The following is a 17,247-nucleotide window of genomic DNA, read 5'->3' as shown; positions in this document are numbered from 1 at the left end:
ATGGATCTTCTCTTCGTCCACTACTGGCTCACCTTGAAAGTGTCGTGTTGTCAAATCACAGTGTCAAGAAGAAGTTGAAGTGATCTACTCGGCTTCACTGCATGTTATCACTCCCATCACGTCTTCCATCACGCGAATGTCGACTTTTCTTGTCAGCACTCGGACCTGTAACATCTTGTTGGCTTAGAAGATGAGCTGTCGCACATTACGCATGACACTATGCAACACGCTTTGTTGACCCTCCGAATGGCTGCGCTTGCACGTCGAGGGCCTCACCTGTGTCTCTGACCGGATCGCCTTGATCTGCGCGTCATTGCCGCTGCATTGACCGATCAGTGGGCAGAGTTGCAGCTCAATGACCCGACCAGAGCAGGAAAGTGTCATCAAGTTCAATGTCAGTGATTCTGTTCTGGGACCTGGAGCACGCTGAGTCTGGCTGGATAAGGCTCGCCTCCTAAGTTTGTTGGCCAATCGCTCCGTCAGCGGTATGACGGGATTGACACCGAGAACGAAGCGCGAGACTAGCAAGGCCATGCCACACTTCGGTGACTTGGCGTACCGCATGGGGAGTGGACGTGCTTTGCATGTGTGCTCGGGGGTCGGATCTTGCGTGAGCGTTTGTTGTCCAGCAAGGCGCGCGCGACCTTGGAAGAAAGGGTCGTGCGATTACGGGGACCAAACGACGATGTTCAGGGACATTTGCCTCGACGGTGGCTCGACCATCAGTCCAGTCAGTGCCAAATGTCGTCGTCTCGATCCAGCAAAGAAGAGCAAGCGAGATGCTCCTCCGTGTTGGAGCTGGATTTTGGGGCGCGATGCTTGCATGACCAAATTGCGCTTTTGATCTCTGCGCAGGGCCGCACAATTCCTTCCCTATACTCTCCCTTCATGTTTTGGCAAGGCAAGATGCCATCCGAACCGCCTTTCGGGGACACCCCCCCCACGATCAGCTCCGGAAATCAGTCCTCTTTCCTGCTTTCATCCTGAACAGGTGCAAGCTGAGCTGTTTCGCGCTGCGATCCCGCGGTCAGAAACGGTCGATCCGAGTCATTCGCGCGCGTACGTCGTTAACACGCGAAAATGCTGATGGCCCAACCGCGCACATGCTCACACGCGCTCTAAGGGGCCACGCGTCGGACCAGCCCAGTAACATTCGTAGTGACGCACGCGAGAAAAGCCCATCAATCGGGAGTACTAGACTATCGAGAGTCCCGATTTAGGCAGCAAAAACAGATTTCTTCGCAATGCGCGACGCAGTCGACGCACTTCGCTATTAGATTGCCGTTGCTTGAACGTCGTTCGGAACTTTCGATGCAGTCCATTCTACAGCAGCACAAGCTGGTACGTTTCCTTGTATCGCCCACGGAATCGATGTAGGCTGCGTGGCGATGGGGATGAGCGCATCGCAAGACGAGAAATTTGGATTGAGAGGTCACAAATGTGCTTTACGCAGCGGGCTGCACCCTCACGGCTCTCTTGAGCCATCTCCTGCGCCTAGTTACAGCCATGCGACTGGCGCTGGCGCTCTTGCCCTCCTTCTTGACCTTTTCCGTCTCGTCACTCTCGAATGACAGGACCGAATCATCAGAATCTGAGCCAGCATCGGACAATGCTGATCCGGCTATGGAAGCGGCTCGTGAAGCTTGACGCAAGCGAGACGGCGGTGGAGAGATGGACTGGCCGGCATGACCGTAAGGATAGGGAGACGGCTTCAGCCAGGAGTTGTTGGTGTAGACGTAACCCTCTGCGTCGACATCGTGCCGGTAGCAAGCAGCGTCTGAGTAAGCTTGCGTCTTATTCTAACAAAGCATCGAATCTAAGACAGCTCCGCACTTCTCACCTTCATCTACTCCGGCATCGGACCACTCGCCGATCCAATCAATGCGCCATTCGTCGCCTTTCACCCACTCCCACCCCTCTTCCAAGCTCATGGCCACCTGCCTGCTGATTTCCGTTCCAAAGTTGCTCACTTCAAGCTCTGAAGCTGACCACCCGTCTTTGGCCTTCGTGAAAGATTTTCTCTCTCCATACTGCAAGTTGTGCACTGACCAGCCCGGCGTCTGTCCGCTACGAACGGCTGTTGGAGAGATGTAACGCTCATTTCTGAGAACAACGTCGCTCATTCAGCGACAAACTTTCACAAATGAGGCCACGAAACATGTTCAGACTCACTCGAACATTTCAACGTCTCGCCATCCTCGCTCCCAAACCTGGTCATCCAGTCGATCCTCATCGTACCAGATCTGCAATCTTCTCATCATTTCCCTGTTGCGCTTCTCCATCTTTTTCAATTGTCTGTTCGTCAAGCCCTTGGGATTTTGCTTTCTCTCCTCATCAATGGCGCGAGAAAGACCTTGCACGGCGGGCTTCACCCAGGGATGGTTGGCCAAGAAAGCCAGCTCGCCCACCACGAGCAAGATTGGGCGCAGTGGCACAAAAGGGCCAATGACGAACAGCACGGCCGTCAAGACGAGCGAGATTTGCAGAAGCAACAGAGATCTGGGGTAGGAGGACCAGTTCAAGAACCCTACAGAGGGCGCGACCAGATCGTAGATATCCGTTACCATCTTCATCCTGCGTGGAGTTGCATGGCCAAGCGGTCAATTCAGCAAGCATGACGAAGCGGCAGGAAACACTATTGCGCACTCACATGTTCTGAATGTCTCTCAAGTTCTCATAGTATCTGATCTCTCCTTCGTGTGGCGGGTTGGGCACGACGGGATCTCTGACTGCACCCTCTGCGGTGCTAGTGGGCTTGCTCAGACTATGAGCCACGCTCTGGGCTGGAGTGGGTGTGGCCAAGCCAGCTGCTCCACCTCCAGATGCGATGGTCTGCGAGGCGGGCTGAGAGCTTGCAACGTTGAGAGGAACGGCTACTCCTGATGGGTATCGCACCGCATATGTTCGCATCAGGATGATCGAGAGGATGGCGGTGGGAGCACAGAGCAGCAGGAATGGATGCAGAGCTGTGGTATGATAGGACGACGTCGAGCGCCGTGTTAGTTTAGGACAGATTTCAAGGCCCTCATGTTGCGCTGCGGAGTACGCCTCTCCAACGAGTGACCCAACACCTGCTATCGGCGCGACGTCTTTTCGCGCAGATATCACTCACCAACTACTGCCCAGATGGCCATCCACATCGTAGTCCATGCCCAATCATCCCACACCAAAGTGGCCTCCACGGCATCTTGAAAGTAAAAGATGGGACCAGATTTTTGAGTGAAAGCCTGAGGCGCGGGGCAGAGGGGGATCGTGTGAGCAGGGTGTGCCGCGACAAAAGGGCGGAGGGGGGGGGGGGAATGGCAGCGCCAACCACCTGTATCCATAGACTCTTAATGAATCACCCTGCGGAAGGGGGCGCATCGGGAAACAGACTTACGCGCATGTTGATTGCCACAGTGCTCAATGCCAGAGGTTCCTTGTTCTTGGCAACAGGCAAGCGAGGCGGCGCAGTAGTGATGGCTCCCAACGCTCCCGTCAGCACGGCATCCATGGCGTACCCTTGCATGGCTTGACCCGGGTTGGACAAGTCGATGGAACGCAGCTTTGCGAGGAAGGATGAGCGTCTGCCTTCGGTCTTGGGCCGAGGAGAGGTGGTGGAGCTGTCACCAGATACGCTTCCGGCAGACATGTTGGGGGCCTATCTATATCTGTCCTTTGTGCCGTTGAAGAGAGGCGAGGCAGAGCCTTTGCAAAGAGTCCAAGTGAACGAAAATTTCTGTATCTGTTGCCTATCGATCACCTTTTACTTGCGAAGCCGTCCCAGCTTTGTGAGCTTTGCTTGCGGCACTTGGCCTTGCCAAGAAGATTTTCCTCGCCTCTATTCGCCCAACAGTCTGGCGATCGATTACCCCTTGTTACGTGGCCTGGCCTCGATGAGCGAAGGACGTTCGATTTCTAGCAGCGAGTGAGTTCCCAAACGAGTTCGCAGTCGCGAAGGGAGGCAAAAGTCCGCAAAGAAGTGGATGTGGTGATGCATGCCTTGCGTGACCCTGAAAGAATCCTGTACGTGAAGTGAAGATCCACGCACTCAGCCCTCAATCACTACTACTACTGGTATCGTGACGCGAACAAAAAGCTCGTCTCCACTCTTGACTCATATGCATGCACCACCCTCGCTCGTTCGCAAGCCTGTTGTAGCGCCTGCACCGGCCGGTTGATTGCCGCATGACGCGCGAGCGATCGAGGCGAGGCGAACACGCTTCCCCGCACGCTCATTCATGCGCACCCGCGCACCCGCACCCGCACCCGCACCCGCACCCGCACCCGCACCCGCGCACCCGCTCAAGGCTTCTTTTCACGCTCGACACAGCGGAGCACAGCAGAGCAGCCTGCAGCATGGGTCTGGAAAGCCGCGCGGATCAAGCCTGCCTGCCTGCCCTGCCATGCAGCAGCCTGCACTCGCACGGCGCGGCTATAGATGCAAGAACCACGCACGCGCGGACGCTGTATAGACGCATCTTCTCAAAGGCCCATGCACCCACGGCTCGAGCGTGACGGCTCGTTTTCCTTTTTCCGGCGTCGGAGAGATGAAGCTCACTCCGACTGCCGTCCTTACTAGCACACGCTTGTCCAACGAATCACTAGACATTCGTTGCTCCGTACCGCGCCTGCGTCATCGACGCTCCAGACTTGCATCGGCCACGCCACGCCCTCCAACCTCGAGAGGTCAACGCGACGCAAGCCCGCAACTCTACAAGCGACGGACGTGCTGACACTCGTGAGGATTGCAAAGAGAGAACAGAAGTCTTCTCTGATGAGCGACAAATAGTGGACAAGGATGGTAGTGGCGCTGGGCAAGGAGAGGATGCAGTCCACCCTCGCTCGTCTGCTGTGGTGTGATGTAATGACCGAGCCCGGAGGAAGCGAATGTGAGGAGCGTGTCGCGCGCGCGCGTCCGCGTTTGCAAATCGAAGAACAGTGTGCGTGGGATGAAGAGATGAAGCGAGCGTCTGAGATGATGATAGGAGTATGAAGAGGCGCGGAACGATGGTCTGGGTGAGAAATGCATCGACAATTCTGGTCTTACGTCCACCAAATGGTGCGACATGTGAAAGAGGAAAGCCAAAGGATATCGAATACTGAGTTGAGGGGCCGAGAGCAGGTTGATCGGGCAGCTTCGGAATTGCGAGCTGTATCCGTGGGGGCTCGAGAATGTCCAAAAAGGTGCGAAGATCCCATTGACAAGCGCGACACTTTTAGCTCATCCCCTCTTAGCAGCGCCGCCGCCGTGCTGGTCAGGCGAGGTTGGGCAACAATGCGAGGTCAGCCACTTCGGCTCATCACAGTGCTCGAGCGATTGCGCGAGCAGCTCACCAAATCGAGTTCCTTGAAAGCGAAAGCCGGCGTGTTGTTGGCCGAAGGGGTTCTGGCCGAGTAGTGTCTTGCGCTGCCTCTCTTTCTTCGCTGACTCGCTGAATGAGCGCCTGAAGAATGGTGGTTGGGTGAGGCGATAGCGCTAGAAGAAGCTCCAGAAGCTCCAGGCGTAAAAGCGGGCAATGTGGCGGCCGCACCACTTCTGCTTCTGCTCCTGCTGCGATTCCGCATTGCGCCTTCCCGGGCAGATCTGCTATCCGTCTCTGTTCGCTGACCCTCATCGTCGCTGGCGCCCCGCATGGATGGGCTGGGGCTCTTCGTCGAAGTCGGGTCGCCTCGCGTTCTTCTGCGCTTTGAGCCTGAAGCGGAAGTGGTCATCGACGCCACGCTGTCCGCGCCAGGACTAGCTCCACGCAGCCCAGACATGCCTCGTGCACTCTCCCAATCAGCGTGTCGACCACTCGTGAGGGCGCCGCCCATGCCAACGTCGATACGAGCAGCAGCCTCTTCGGCGAGCGCATGCTCGTGAGCACGTTTTCTCTGTAGACCGAGCACTCTGAGCCTCTCTACCCAGAGATCAGCTCGATCCAATGACTCGCCAAAGATGATGGTGACGCTGCGAAGGACATCCAAGCTCTCGACTGCCAGTGTCAAGATTCGATTGGCTGCTTGCTGCGTAGCGACTTGCTGCATTTGTTGCTGTTGTCTGGCAGCCGCAGCCTGGGTGGCACGGTGTGGGCTTGTAGTTCTCAGCTGGTGTTGCATGGCAGCGTCGCCTCCGCTGATGTGGGCAGCAGAAAAGGATGGAGACGCAGGCGAACCACCAAATGATCCGCCAGTAGGTGACCCCATCGCACCATTGCCTACTGCTACAGGTCCACCAACGCGATTGACAGTCGCCCATCGCGCTGGCAGGCTAAGAATAAAGGCCTTTACGGACCGTCTTGCGGGCTCAGGAAGCGCACCTCCGGCATATTTGCCGACAACGTCGACAACACCGCGGATGGTTCCAACGACGTCGCCCTTGATTAGCCCAAGGCTTTGTAGAGCTGCATTGGACAGTTCTAGTTCACCGTGGTTGAGCTTGACGATGAGGTCGCGAAGGATCGTGATTTGATGCTCGATATGCGCAGTGGCGTACTGCAGCCATTGAAGACAATATTTCAGACTCTTCATGCTCTCCTCGCTGACGGCGGCACTGAGACCACCCGCTGTGACGCCGGCTTCGACCAGCATCGAGCCCCAGCCACTGCCACTGGTAGATGCGGAGGGTCCGATGGCTCGTGTGTCCGAATCACTACGACCTCGTCCATCAAAGCCGTCAGAACTGCGTGTCGCGACGATAGCCTGCGACGCTGGGGCCGCTGCGAAGCGATCAGGGTCGGCTTGAGTCAGGCGCTCAGCTGACTCATCGAAAAGCGGCAGCAACTTACACCCTGTGGCCCACCCATTGCGATCCCCAGACTCGTTGCTTTCGGAGTCCTGCGCACGACTCTTGCCCTTGCGTTGCCGTAGCTCGTTGACCACCATCTCTCGCTCTCGCTCTTCGAGTCGCAAAGCCCAATAAGCACGGCGACGCTTTGACTTCTCCTCTGCACCCATATCCTTCCACTCTGTGCGCTCGCGCTCATCGAGTTCTTCAAGAATTTGCTGATTCTCTTCGCGAGAGGCCGGGTCTTCCCCAGTTGGATATAGCCTCTCTAGCTGCCTTGAAGCAAACGCATCGAGCTGCTCGACATTCTTTTCACCGAGTCTAGCGCCCAAGCGACTCACGACGGGTCCTCCGATGGCCTTGACTCCGCTTTCGACTAGGTCGCCGCCGTACTTGACAACTCTGCTCCTTTGCTTGCTGAGCTCGTATGCTCGCAAGGTACCTCTGACGATAGGTAGGTGAGAGACCCTGCGCAAGAAATCGGCATCCTTCATCATCTCTGGATCGACCGTCAACTCATTTCCATGCTCATCAGTGACGACAGCAGGGAATGGAAAGTCTGCAGGCAGATCGCCCAGAGTCCGTGGAGTCGCTGGGAACTGGGACCCAGCGGTGCGCTTGGACGAGGAGGCGGATGAGGGCATGGACAAACCGGTCATTTCAGAGCCAGGCGTAGACATTGGCGACGAGAGCATGGTGGAAGCGGCAGAAGAGGTGGAGGGCAAGGATGCCACTCGCAGATGGGCATCAGTAGGTTGGCCTGCCGGGCCCCGTTCCGCACTGCTGCCAAGCTTGTCAGCACTCGATTCTCGTCGACTTGGACCTTCGCTACCGCTTGCGCTGCTGCTTGCTGAGCCGTCGAGATGCTTCATCGCACCCAAAGCCATGATGGCGATCTTCACATCCTCGTCCTCTGCATCTACCATTAGAGGGTTCTTGTCGAAAGGGGCTGGGGTAGACGGAGTGCTTCGATCGTCGTCGTCGTTGATGGAGAGAGTGCTGCCAGTTCGTGAGCGCTGGGAGAGAGGCGCTGGCCTAGGTATCGCCCTGTTTGCTCTCGTTGCAGATCGGTCCTGCACGTTGCTTGTGTGCGCGTCGCTGGTGGATTGAACGGCAGCGGCATCGTTCGGGGATTTCATGGGCCCAGCACTCGGTACATCAATCTCTTCGGCAGCACCTTTGCTCGAGGCTTCCCTCGTGCGCTTCCAAATCTCATCGTGCGAGGCTCCATCGCTGGTGACCTGCGCATCCATGGGGGTGTCCTCTGTGTGACTCATGGGTCGCGGCTCAGTCCTCACTAAAGGCCAATCAATGACGAACAGAGAAGACGGTGGTCCTTTTCGCCAGCGATCCGCGGAGGCTCGCAGCAATTGTGACTAGCGCACCAAGTCCGAGCCCGTAGCAATGTGCGCAGTCGAGTGGCGAGGACGTCGCAACGTGATCCTAGTCGCTGCTGCTTTGAGCGGCTCTACGCGGCGAGTTCCTGATCCTGATTGCCCAAAGGATGTCGAAACCTCAAGTGCGCGATACGGTGCTGACTCTGATGATGTGAGCACAACGTCGGTAGCAGGCCAGGCATAGGCTGATGTCACGCTTGCAGGGAAAGCTGGAAGAGGGTGCTAACTCAATCCACCTGTTCTGCGCGAGTCGGGAATGACTGGTCTTGAAGTTGGACGGTCTTGGTGTGAATGCGCGGTGTACGCTCGGATGAGCTTGTAAAGAGAATGTGAATGAGTGAAGCTCGCCGAGAAGGATGAAAGGGGTTTGGGTTCGGTAGTTCAGGTGCGAGAAGTCCTTTGGTGATGATGGATTGGCTGTTGTAGTGCTGTGCAGTGTGTACAAGGCGCTCGCTGCGTGGGTCACAGAGAGAGGAGAGAAGCCAGTCGGAGCTGACGGCACCTTCTGGCATGCGGGCGCTTGGCCCCCAGTAGCAGAGACGATCGATCGAGCCGGCCGCGAGCGAGCGACCGAGCGACCGAGCGAGAAAGCCCAGCAGCAGCTCGGCTTTTTTCCCTTTTTCCCATGCAGCCGCTCACTCGCGCATCAGCAGCAGCAGAGCAATTAAGCAAGCGCGATGCGGAGCGGGTCAGCCGCGCTATAAGAAGTATAGTACCGTCACGATGAGTATGCCGGCCTCAACATCAGGCGATGGGACACCATGCTAACAGCAGCAATTACAGCAACAGCAACAGCAACAGCAACAGCAACAGCAACTGCGACCAATACTCGAAAGTATCGATCACGAAACAGAACTGCACCCTATTCCTCCTCGATCAACGTGTGAATAACAAAATCGAGCGGTGTATGTTTGTTCAGGTTCCTCCCAATGCGCGCAGACAGTCCTGACGCTTTCTTCCGAGCAGACATGAACTCTGCGCGATGCGACGGCACGCACTGGTGACTCTCACGAGCAGATTCGATTTTGATCCCCTCCTGATCATGTCTTCTGACGGCGTTCGTGAAGCGAAAGCTCTTTCTCCCTCCTACTTTGCCCAGTCTGAGTACGCAGTCAGCTACATGGCTAGCACACGATGAAAGCAGACGTGTGATTCTGCTTGGGCGCAAACCCTGTTGTGACTCTTCCGTGTAGACTAGTCAGTGAGTCGAGTGCGAGTCTCATTGTGGAGTGTAGGGCAGGCAGGCAGGCAGGCATCAATCAGCATCGTGGCCCCCAAATTTCAGCGGGCTCTTTACTCGCTCGCTCTCTCGCTCGTCTGCTCTCGCACATCCATGCACGCAGCAGCAGCGAGCTCCCTTTTTTGCCTCCGTAGCCTCCGCGCGGCAATCCTATCGCTGCTGATATCATCATCATGAGCGCAAGCGCAGCAGCTTTCAAACCTGAATTCCAGCTCACACTGCCAGCAGCAGGGTCAGACGCACAGCAGCGCGCGTGCTGCATGATGTGTGAAAATCAGCAAGTCATTCAACGTGGGCAGCCGAGCTGTCGAGCACCTGTGCGCCCCGCCGCTGCTGTGTACAGCACACGCGTCATGCATGCCTCATCTTAAATTTGGCTTCAATTTTGCTGGATGCGCAGGCGCAGGCCTGCCCTGCATGCATAGACCGGGCTGTTGCTGCTGTGCTGCGCGTTGGGACGGCATAACCCCGCATCTTCGGTTCAATCGAGAGTCGCGTGTGAATTGCTGGGCTTTCAAAAGGACACGCGGACGGTAAGCTTTCGCGCAAGACGCCATCCATGCCTTGCCCACCCACAATCACACTGTGAATCCTTCTTTGCCTACGTGACACCCACATTGGGCCAGCGCGAGCGTCCATCATGTGATGGTTCCCACGTAGAGTAGAATTCTTCCTTGTGCACCAAATTTCTTTAATGGTGCGTGCCGAAAACCTTTGATCCAGCTTGTCATATCAAACGAAGCAAGACTCGAAGCCAAGTGTCGAGTGCTCGAATTGAGTATACCGTACCGCGTGAAAGCTCTCGTTCGGCGCCACATGGCCGCGGGGTGTAAAAGCCAACGTTGCTGAATGACTTCAGCTCCATGGCTTTCAAGCGATGATGCTTACTACTTCAACCGGGATTACAGATGGCCGAGCAAGCGCGCATCAATTCTCACAAGTTCGACGAATCGACCGGGCTGAGTGCTGTGCTGGGATAAGCCGCGGCGTGATTTCCGGTTTTGTGAGGTGGAGGAGGGGCTTCATTTCGATGCGGTGTGCACGCGCGATGCAATCAAAAGGCGCCGGGTGTATATGGCGGGTGCAGCGAGCCAGTCAGCATGTATGCAGCGATAAAATCGAGGCGGGTCACGAGACTCGATCGAGCAGAGAAAGTCATGCGGCCCTTGGTGGGCGCTTTGGGGCTCAACTTGGACCCATCGCGACGGGCGAGGGGGGCATACACTCAAAACTCACACTTGGTGCTGATGACTGTTGTATATTTGAGCGCCTCAGACGAAGCCTATACACATCTTTGATCGCCAGCCGTGACTCACTAACCCACATTCTCGCGCGCCTTCAATTGGGATGAGTACAATTTTGAATCAGAAATCTCTTGGTGTAATTTGAATCGGAGCGGCCGGGAGGCCGCTCGCGATCCACGGGCACCTATGTAGCTTGAATCAACGCATGCGCGGCTGATGTCTCGCCCACACAGCACATGATAGCACACACTTACCTACAGCACACATATATGCAACCAAGCGCGACGCAGGTCCGACGTCCGCGCCTGGCAGCTGATGATGAGCGAGCCGCGTGAGTCAGAAGAGTTTGAGTTGAATTCGTGATTCGTGAAGAGGCACCAGGCGATGCTCACGCGCACGCGCACGCGCACGCGCACGCCCACGCGCATGGATGCTCGAGCATGCATGGCATGGCATGAGGCCGAGCGAAGGTCTGTCTACATAGTCGCGAGTACAGTGAGTGCATGACGCGCGAATGCATGGGCTCCCTGCTGGTCTGTGAGTCGCGGTCGCGGCATTCCACTTCGCTTTCATGCTCATGCTCATGCTCATGCTCATGCTCATGCTCATGCTCATGCTCATGCTCATGCTCATGCTCATGCTCGTGCTCATGCTCAGCATCAGCAAGCAGCAAGCAGCACAGCAGCCTTGAGCGAGGATGCAAATGACGGCCGCGCCATGCAGCAGCCGAGGACGCACCTGCATCCCGCGGCCGTGCGAATAACTTGTGGACGCGGCGTTGTCGAATTTTTTCTTTTTGAATTTTTTTTTTTTGCTCGATCCACGCTGCAGGCACCCTGAGGCGGACGGACCAAGCTGCATATGGGCTGCGCGGTTCGGTACGGCCAAAAGAGTGTGAGTAGTGCTGAGTGCAGCGGGTGCATGCTGGTAGTCGTGAGTTCAGTCACGAGTTAGCATACAGTCAGTCGTGAGTGAGTCACGAGTAGTACAAGCCGTGACGCGAGCCGCCCGATGCGAGGTCGAGAGAGCTGTGCAGTGAGATAGTCACAACAGTCGTGAGTCTCGCTGGCTAAGGTCCCATGCGCGTGCATCTGCATCATCGTGGCGAGCTCCACCGGCGTCAAACTTGTTCGAGACCAGAGCTTCGGGATTGCTGGTGATTGAAGATTCACGATTGCAATAAACGAAAGAGGATGGGCGACGCACGCATCAGCTTGTCTTGATCATTCACCTCTCTTCCTTGCAATCGTGAATGCACCTCTTCACGTTCACCTACTCTCGACCCTTTCACAGCCTTCATTCGTTCTGAAGTCGCCAAGTGCTCCTCATCCCAAACCGTTCGACGTACCACGAGTCGCAAAGGAACCGCACCTCATCTCTTCTTTGAACAAGTCGCCGCGATTTGAATCCCGTCGAAATTCTTTTGGGCCTGCGGTACCGTTGGCCGGTCCGTGCCAATCAGCGAGACTCATCGGGACCTCCGGCACCGCGCGTGTCATCCAGCACGTAGGCAGACTTCTCAAAGTCGTCTCAAAGCGCCGAACTGTTCGTGATTGTTCGTAGTTCTCCTTCGACGACGCGATCACTCTTCTGACTGAGCATTGCATAGACGCGCCTTGCTCAGCTCACTGCACCAAGCGCGCCCTCTGTCTGCTGCTTCACCCCTCGTAGCCTCAATTGTGTGCTCAAAATTCCGGTCACCGCAGCTTTGACTGTCTCGAGCTTTTGAGTCATCACGCTCAGCTGAAGTGAGACCCGGTATTCGTCGCGCGCGACATGGCGACTCAACAACAAGCCAACTGGCACGCGCAACAGCGCGGCAGCGGGCCCAACTCCGGTCCGCCATCTTCTTTCAGAGGCTTTCCCACGGCAAATGGCACCACTAGCACTGACAGCAACGGCTACGCCAAGCCGGCCGACAACTTTTCGCCTTCCCAGAGGAATTCCACTGCTTTCCCAACTCAGCAGCAAAACAGTCAAAGCCCTTTGATGCACAATTTGCAACAATCCCAGCAACAACACAACAGGCAATCTCAGGCCATCCCTCGCAACGGCAGCTTCAACAACAACATGAACAGCGCAGGCGAGGCTGAGGTTGGAGCTTCGCCAAGACCTTCCACTAACAGTCAAGTCGGCAGACCAGATGGCTCCCAGCAGGGTCATGCACCGCCGACTCACCAGCGAACACTGTCCACAATGTCGATGAGACCCTTGACTGCCTATCAGCCCATGGAATCACCAGACCCATATCAGCCCCCGGGAGCCGCTCGACCACCTTCTCCTACCGGCTCAACAGCGCGTTCCATTCGCACCGCAGCTGCCCCTCTGACCTTCAGATCGCCCGAGTTGCGAAGCGCCCTATCTTTGCAAGATGCCCAATCAAAGAAGATCTACATGGAAGGCTATCTCAGTCGTCGAGACGATCTCAATCCCGATGGCAAGCCACTGCACATCAATGACGAGAAGAAGAGATGGCATTTGTGCTTCGTCCAGCTCGCTGGCACTGTTTTGAGCATTTGGAGCGTACAAGCCATGGAGCAGGCGGCTCGCGAGGGCAAAGAAGTGCCCCCTACGTACATCAACATCACAGATTCTGTAAGCAGCCTGACACATTGTGCTCGGTAGCTGCACGCTCGCAACTCTCATTGACATGCTACCTCGCTCCTCTTTGTTAGTTCGTGGACTACATCGGAACTTTCTCAGAGTCTCCACAGGATGTCGTCGCATCTCGCGGACGCTACGAGAACGTCTTTGCTGTAAACGCCGCTGGCCAGAACCGCATTCTGTTCGGAGTGGAGGGTAGCGTAGGCAGAAGACTCGTCCAGTCTTGGGTTAATGGCATCCGTTTGGCAAGCTGGGAGAAGGTCAGACTGGAGGAGATTTACTCTGGAGCGCTCATCCGAGCCCGTCTGGGCGCTGCTGCGACTGGCGACATGAGCGCAGCTTCGAGTGGTCCTGGCGGCGCTCCGGGCAACATGGAGATGAACATCAAGAGCCCTCTTTCAAAGGGAAAAATGGAGGGCTGGGTCAAGGCTCGTTTCATGGGAACGCGAGAGTGGAAGAAGTGCTGGCTGGTCCTCAACGAGTTGCCTGGAGGCGCCACTCCGCAGAGCCCCGCGCCGGATGGTGCGGGAATGGTCAAGAGCCCATCGACGAGCAAAGGTTTGTGGGGCAAACTCAAAGCCGGCGATCGCAGCAGTATCATGAGCATATCGTTGCCATCTTCCTCCCCGAACGCGGCCAATGCAGTGACCGACATTGAGCCTCCTCCAGGAAGCAACGGAGCGCCTGGCATTGCGGCTTTCTACGAGACCAAGAAATCCAAGGTGGCCTTCGCTACTGTACAATACGCCAGACACGCTTTTGCTGTCTATCCAAGTCGCCCAGAGCTCGTCGAAGGCAGCAGTCTGTTCAAGGTCGAAGGCGCTTTCCCCTTTTCGACCACCACCAGCGCCACAGGCAAAATCCGTCAGACTGGCTGGGTCATGGTCATGCCCGAGCTTTCCGAGAGCATCGGATCAAAAGGCGCAAATGCAGAGATGATGAAGTGGCTCATAGCGTTCATGGATGTTTTTAAGCTCTACGGACGGCCAGCTGCCTTTGAGTGGGATGCGCGCAACCCGCTCAGCCCCTTTTTCGCATATCCCATTGGACCCTTCAAGGATCGTCTGTTCTTAGATCGCGAGCTGGCAGATTTCTTGGACATCCGGGAGGAGCGACATTTGGCCAATAGGCACAATCTGCACGGCATCATGGCTGCTCGCATGCGAGGCGAAAGAACGCCAGTGCTACCGCCCTTGCCGCAACCCAACTCTGCGAGTGTACGCAGTCTCGATGGTGCCAAGGGCAAAGTGGGCGACAAGGATACTGTGGGAGTGCACAGTCAAGCTCGTGGGCCAAATGGCGAGCTGCTTGCACAGCAAGAGCAGCCTGGCACTCTCGAAAACGAGCAGCAAGCTCGAGCACAGGGCTCAGCACCTGCCCTGCCAAGCTTCTCGTCCGGGCTGCCTCCCCTCGACTTTGGGGAGTCAAATGCGCAAGCCGAGGCAGCGGGCGCAAACGGGGGCCTCGACTCAATCACGGAGCGCAGTCGCGAGGCGAGCGCCATGTCGAGCGTCGGTACGTTGAACCAGCCGGTACAGCCAGCAGCCGGCCAAGATGCTTCCGGTGGAGCACCTCCACCACCTCCCAAAATCCAAACAGCCTCAGCTGCAGAGATCGCTCCTAGCAGCAATGCTGGCTTCACGCCCATCTCTCCAGCGGGCGCAGCCGTGGCGTCTGGACTCGCGCAGAGGCAAGGCCGAGGAGGCAGCAGTGGGGGATCTAGCACCATCGCCAACTCGTTTGGTGCCCCTGCACAAGCCTTTGCCGCGCCCAGTGCGAATGTGGCGCCACAGCAAGCAGCGAGCCCGCCGCCTGCCTCTATCCGCTCCAATGTGGCGAATGCTGCAGCGCACCCTCTGCCGATGTCGCCACCCGCCGGGACCAGGGCAGTAGCTCCACACGACGATGGCGCTAGCATACGCTCTTCTCAGCCGTCGAGGTACGGAGCTGCCCAGGCGAGCACCTCTCCTGAGCACGTGTCCGCCAATCTTCCGGCGACATCCCAGTCTGCAGGTGCGCAGCAGCAAGGCCCGCGCGTGCTCGAAGCATCAGGAAGAGGCGCGGAAGCGGACAACAGCCTTCAAGCGAAGCACACCTCGATCCGCCAGAATTCTGACACGGGAGACTTTGACGAGGGGGCCTTATTCTACATGAGAGCCATGAGCGATCAGCTTCCGGCCGGCACCCCAAGCACTTCGAGTGTACCTGGACACACTGCCAACGTGGCTGCTCTAGCAGCGCAGCAGCATGCTCAGCGTCACCAGGCTGCCGTCGTTTCGAACAGCACTGGTGCCGCCGCGGGTGTATACGATGCTGCGGATCCTCTCGCGACCGGCACGGCCCCCTCGAGCATCTCGCATCAATCTGAGCCATACGTTCACAACGCGCAGCCGCAGCCGCAGAGCTTGGCAGCGGCTGCGCCTCAAGCTGAGCGCAAGCCATCTCTCCGCGCCAACAATGCCGACGATTATGGTGAGGACGCTCTAGCCGCCTATTCCTTCCTCGACAAGCCTCCCTCGCCCGCATTGAGGCAGGCATCCCTGTCTGAAACACCGAGCGTTGTACCAGTCTCCAATAATGCGGCCGTAACGAACACGGTGCCTGCTGCCGCCCTTGCCCCTGCTGCTCCGACCGCGGCGTACCCTTCCACCTTTGGCTCCAACAAGAAAGCTATGGAGCGCAAGACTGCAGCCCAACTTCAGGCTCAGGCTCACCAAGAAGCTATGAACAAGCCAGGCCGTCCAGGCGCAAAGAAAAAGAGCATGGCCAAAGGACCTAGAGCTCACGCCTGGGGCGAAGAGTCTAGTGAGGAGGAAGAGGAAGAGGAGGAGGAGGAAGAGGAGGAGGAGGAGGAAGCGCGCCCTGCTTTGCGTAGCCGGCAAGCCTCGGCGAATGGCGCTGCGGTCGGAGGAGGTGCTCTCACGCCTAGGGCTGGCAATGCGTCGCTGCAGCACACGCCTGCTGGATCCTCAGGCACCCCAAGCGCGTACAGTGGCAGCGTGCCAGACCCAATGCAGCGAGGCTACTTCGAACAGCAGCAGCAGCAGATGGCTGCGCAAGGCATTGCGCCGCCCTCGGGAGCTGGCATGTCACTGTATGGAGCACCCAGTCCGGCCTTCGCGTCGGACGCTAGATCACGTTCCGCATCGCCGGGCGCTGCTCAGCAGCGCAACATGCGTGCTGGTGGCCCTTCCGGCCTGATTCAAGCTGCCGCCTCTGCTCAGCGCCAATCTGTGTTCAACTCTCACCTGGCCCACAACGACGGCAATGCCACTCCGATGGGCGGCAGCTATTCTGGGGACCAGCCCGGAAGCGCAAATGCTGTCAGGCAGACCTTTGTCTCGCTTGCACCTGAAGAGCAGCCTGGTGCCATGACGGCAGTGTTCCAACCACACGGCTTGGTGCAAGCAGGAGCGCAAGACAAGGCGGAACGCAGTGCGAAGCAGCAAGAGCACGAAGCGCGCATGGCAGGGGCTGCTATGGTCAACGTGCCCAACAAGCCGCCACCTCCTCAAGCTGGCCTCCTTGGCGCCATCACCGCGCACGAGAGGGAAAGGAAGAAGGACGGCGGTTATGGTGCTACGCTGACGGAGAGAGAAAGAGACAGAGTCGCTGCAGAGCGCCGGCAGCGTGAAGAAGATGCTATGAGGCAACAGCAGCAGCAGATGATGGGGATGATGGGTGGCGGTCAGTGGCCTGGAATGGGCGGCGGCATGCCTCAGATGAATCCGTACATGTGGCAGCAGGTGAGAGCGCGGGCGGGGACAGAGGACGGCGTGTGGAATGTGGGGCTGACGCTTCGTTTGTGTACCCACGATAGATGCAGATGATGGGGATGATGCCTCCCATGATGGGCGGCTTTGGCGGCGGTTCTCAAATTGGCGTACCCCAGGGCGCTGGTCAGGATCAATTCCAGATGCAGCAAGCCCAGATGCAGCAGCAGCAGGCTCAGATGTTTGCTGCGCAACAAGCTGCTCAGCAGGCCTACATGCAAGCGTGAGTATTCACGCACAC

General features: G+C 57.4%; 4 protein-coding genes across 4 annotated transcripts; 1 reads left to right on the top strand and 3 right to left on the bottom strand.

Moving 5' to 3' along the window:
* Positions 1-56: 56 nt before the first annotated feature.
* On the bottom strand, positions 57-647 carry IE81DRAFT_216659 (hypothetical protein). Its single transcript, XM_025511009.1, has one exon. It carries the CDS (start codon positions 562-564, stop codon positions 184-186), a length of 381 nt encoding a protein of 126 aa, XP_025367725.1. The 5' UTR covers positions 565-647; the 3' UTR covers positions 57-183.
* A 798-nt stretch (positions 648-1,445) lies between these two features.
* IE81DRAFT_335207 (hypothetical protein) lies at positions 1,446-3,493 on the bottom strand (the record flags this gene model as incomplete). The annotated part of the gene is made up of 6 exons (XM_025515441.1): positions 1,446-1,744; positions 1,841-2,103; positions 2,173-2,574; positions 2,651-2,966; positions 3,113-3,227; positions 3,380-3,493. 6 exons carry the CDS (start codon positions 3,491-3,493, stop codon positions 1,446-1,448), a joined length of 1,509 nt encoding a protein of 502 aa, XP_025367724.1.
* Positions 3,494-5,089: 1,596 nt separating this feature from the next.
* Positions 5,090-8,144, bottom strand: IE81DRAFT_216567 (Opi1-domain-containing protein). Its single transcript, XM_025511008.1, has 2 exons — positions 5,317-8,144; positions 5,090-5,233 (listed from the first exon to the last, which is right to left on the bottom strand). Exons 1-2 carry the CDS (start codon positions 8,023-8,025, stop codon positions 5,204-5,206), a joined length of 2,739 nt encoding a protein of 912 aa, XP_025367723.1. The 5' UTR covers positions 8,026-8,144; the 3' UTR covers positions 5,090-5,203.
* Positions 8,145-11,979: 3,835 nt separating this feature from the next.
* IE81DRAFT_216530 (hypothetical protein) lies at positions 11,980-17,152 on the top strand. The gene is made up of 2 exons (XM_025511007.1): positions 11,980-13,224; positions 13,305-17,152. Exons 1-2 carry the CDS (start codon positions 12,406-12,408, stop codon positions 17,061-17,063), a joined length of 4,578 nt encoding a protein of 1,525 aa, XP_025367722.1. The 5' UTR covers positions 11,980-12,405; the 3' UTR covers positions 17,064-17,152.
* The last annotated feature ends 95 nt before the right edge of the window (positions 17,153-17,247 follow it).

Source organism: Ceraceosorus guamensis, assembly GCF_003144195.1.
Source record: "Ceraceosorus guamensis strain MCA 4658 unplaced genomic scaffold IE81scaffold_63, whole genome shotgun sequence".
NCBI lineage: Eukaryota > Fungi > Basidiomycota > Exobasidiomycetes > Ceraceosorales > Ceraceosoraceae > Ceraceosorus > Ceraceosorus guamensis.
The sequence above is the reverse complement of the archived record's forward strand: the minus strand, read 5'-3'. Positions and strand labels throughout refer to the sequence as shown.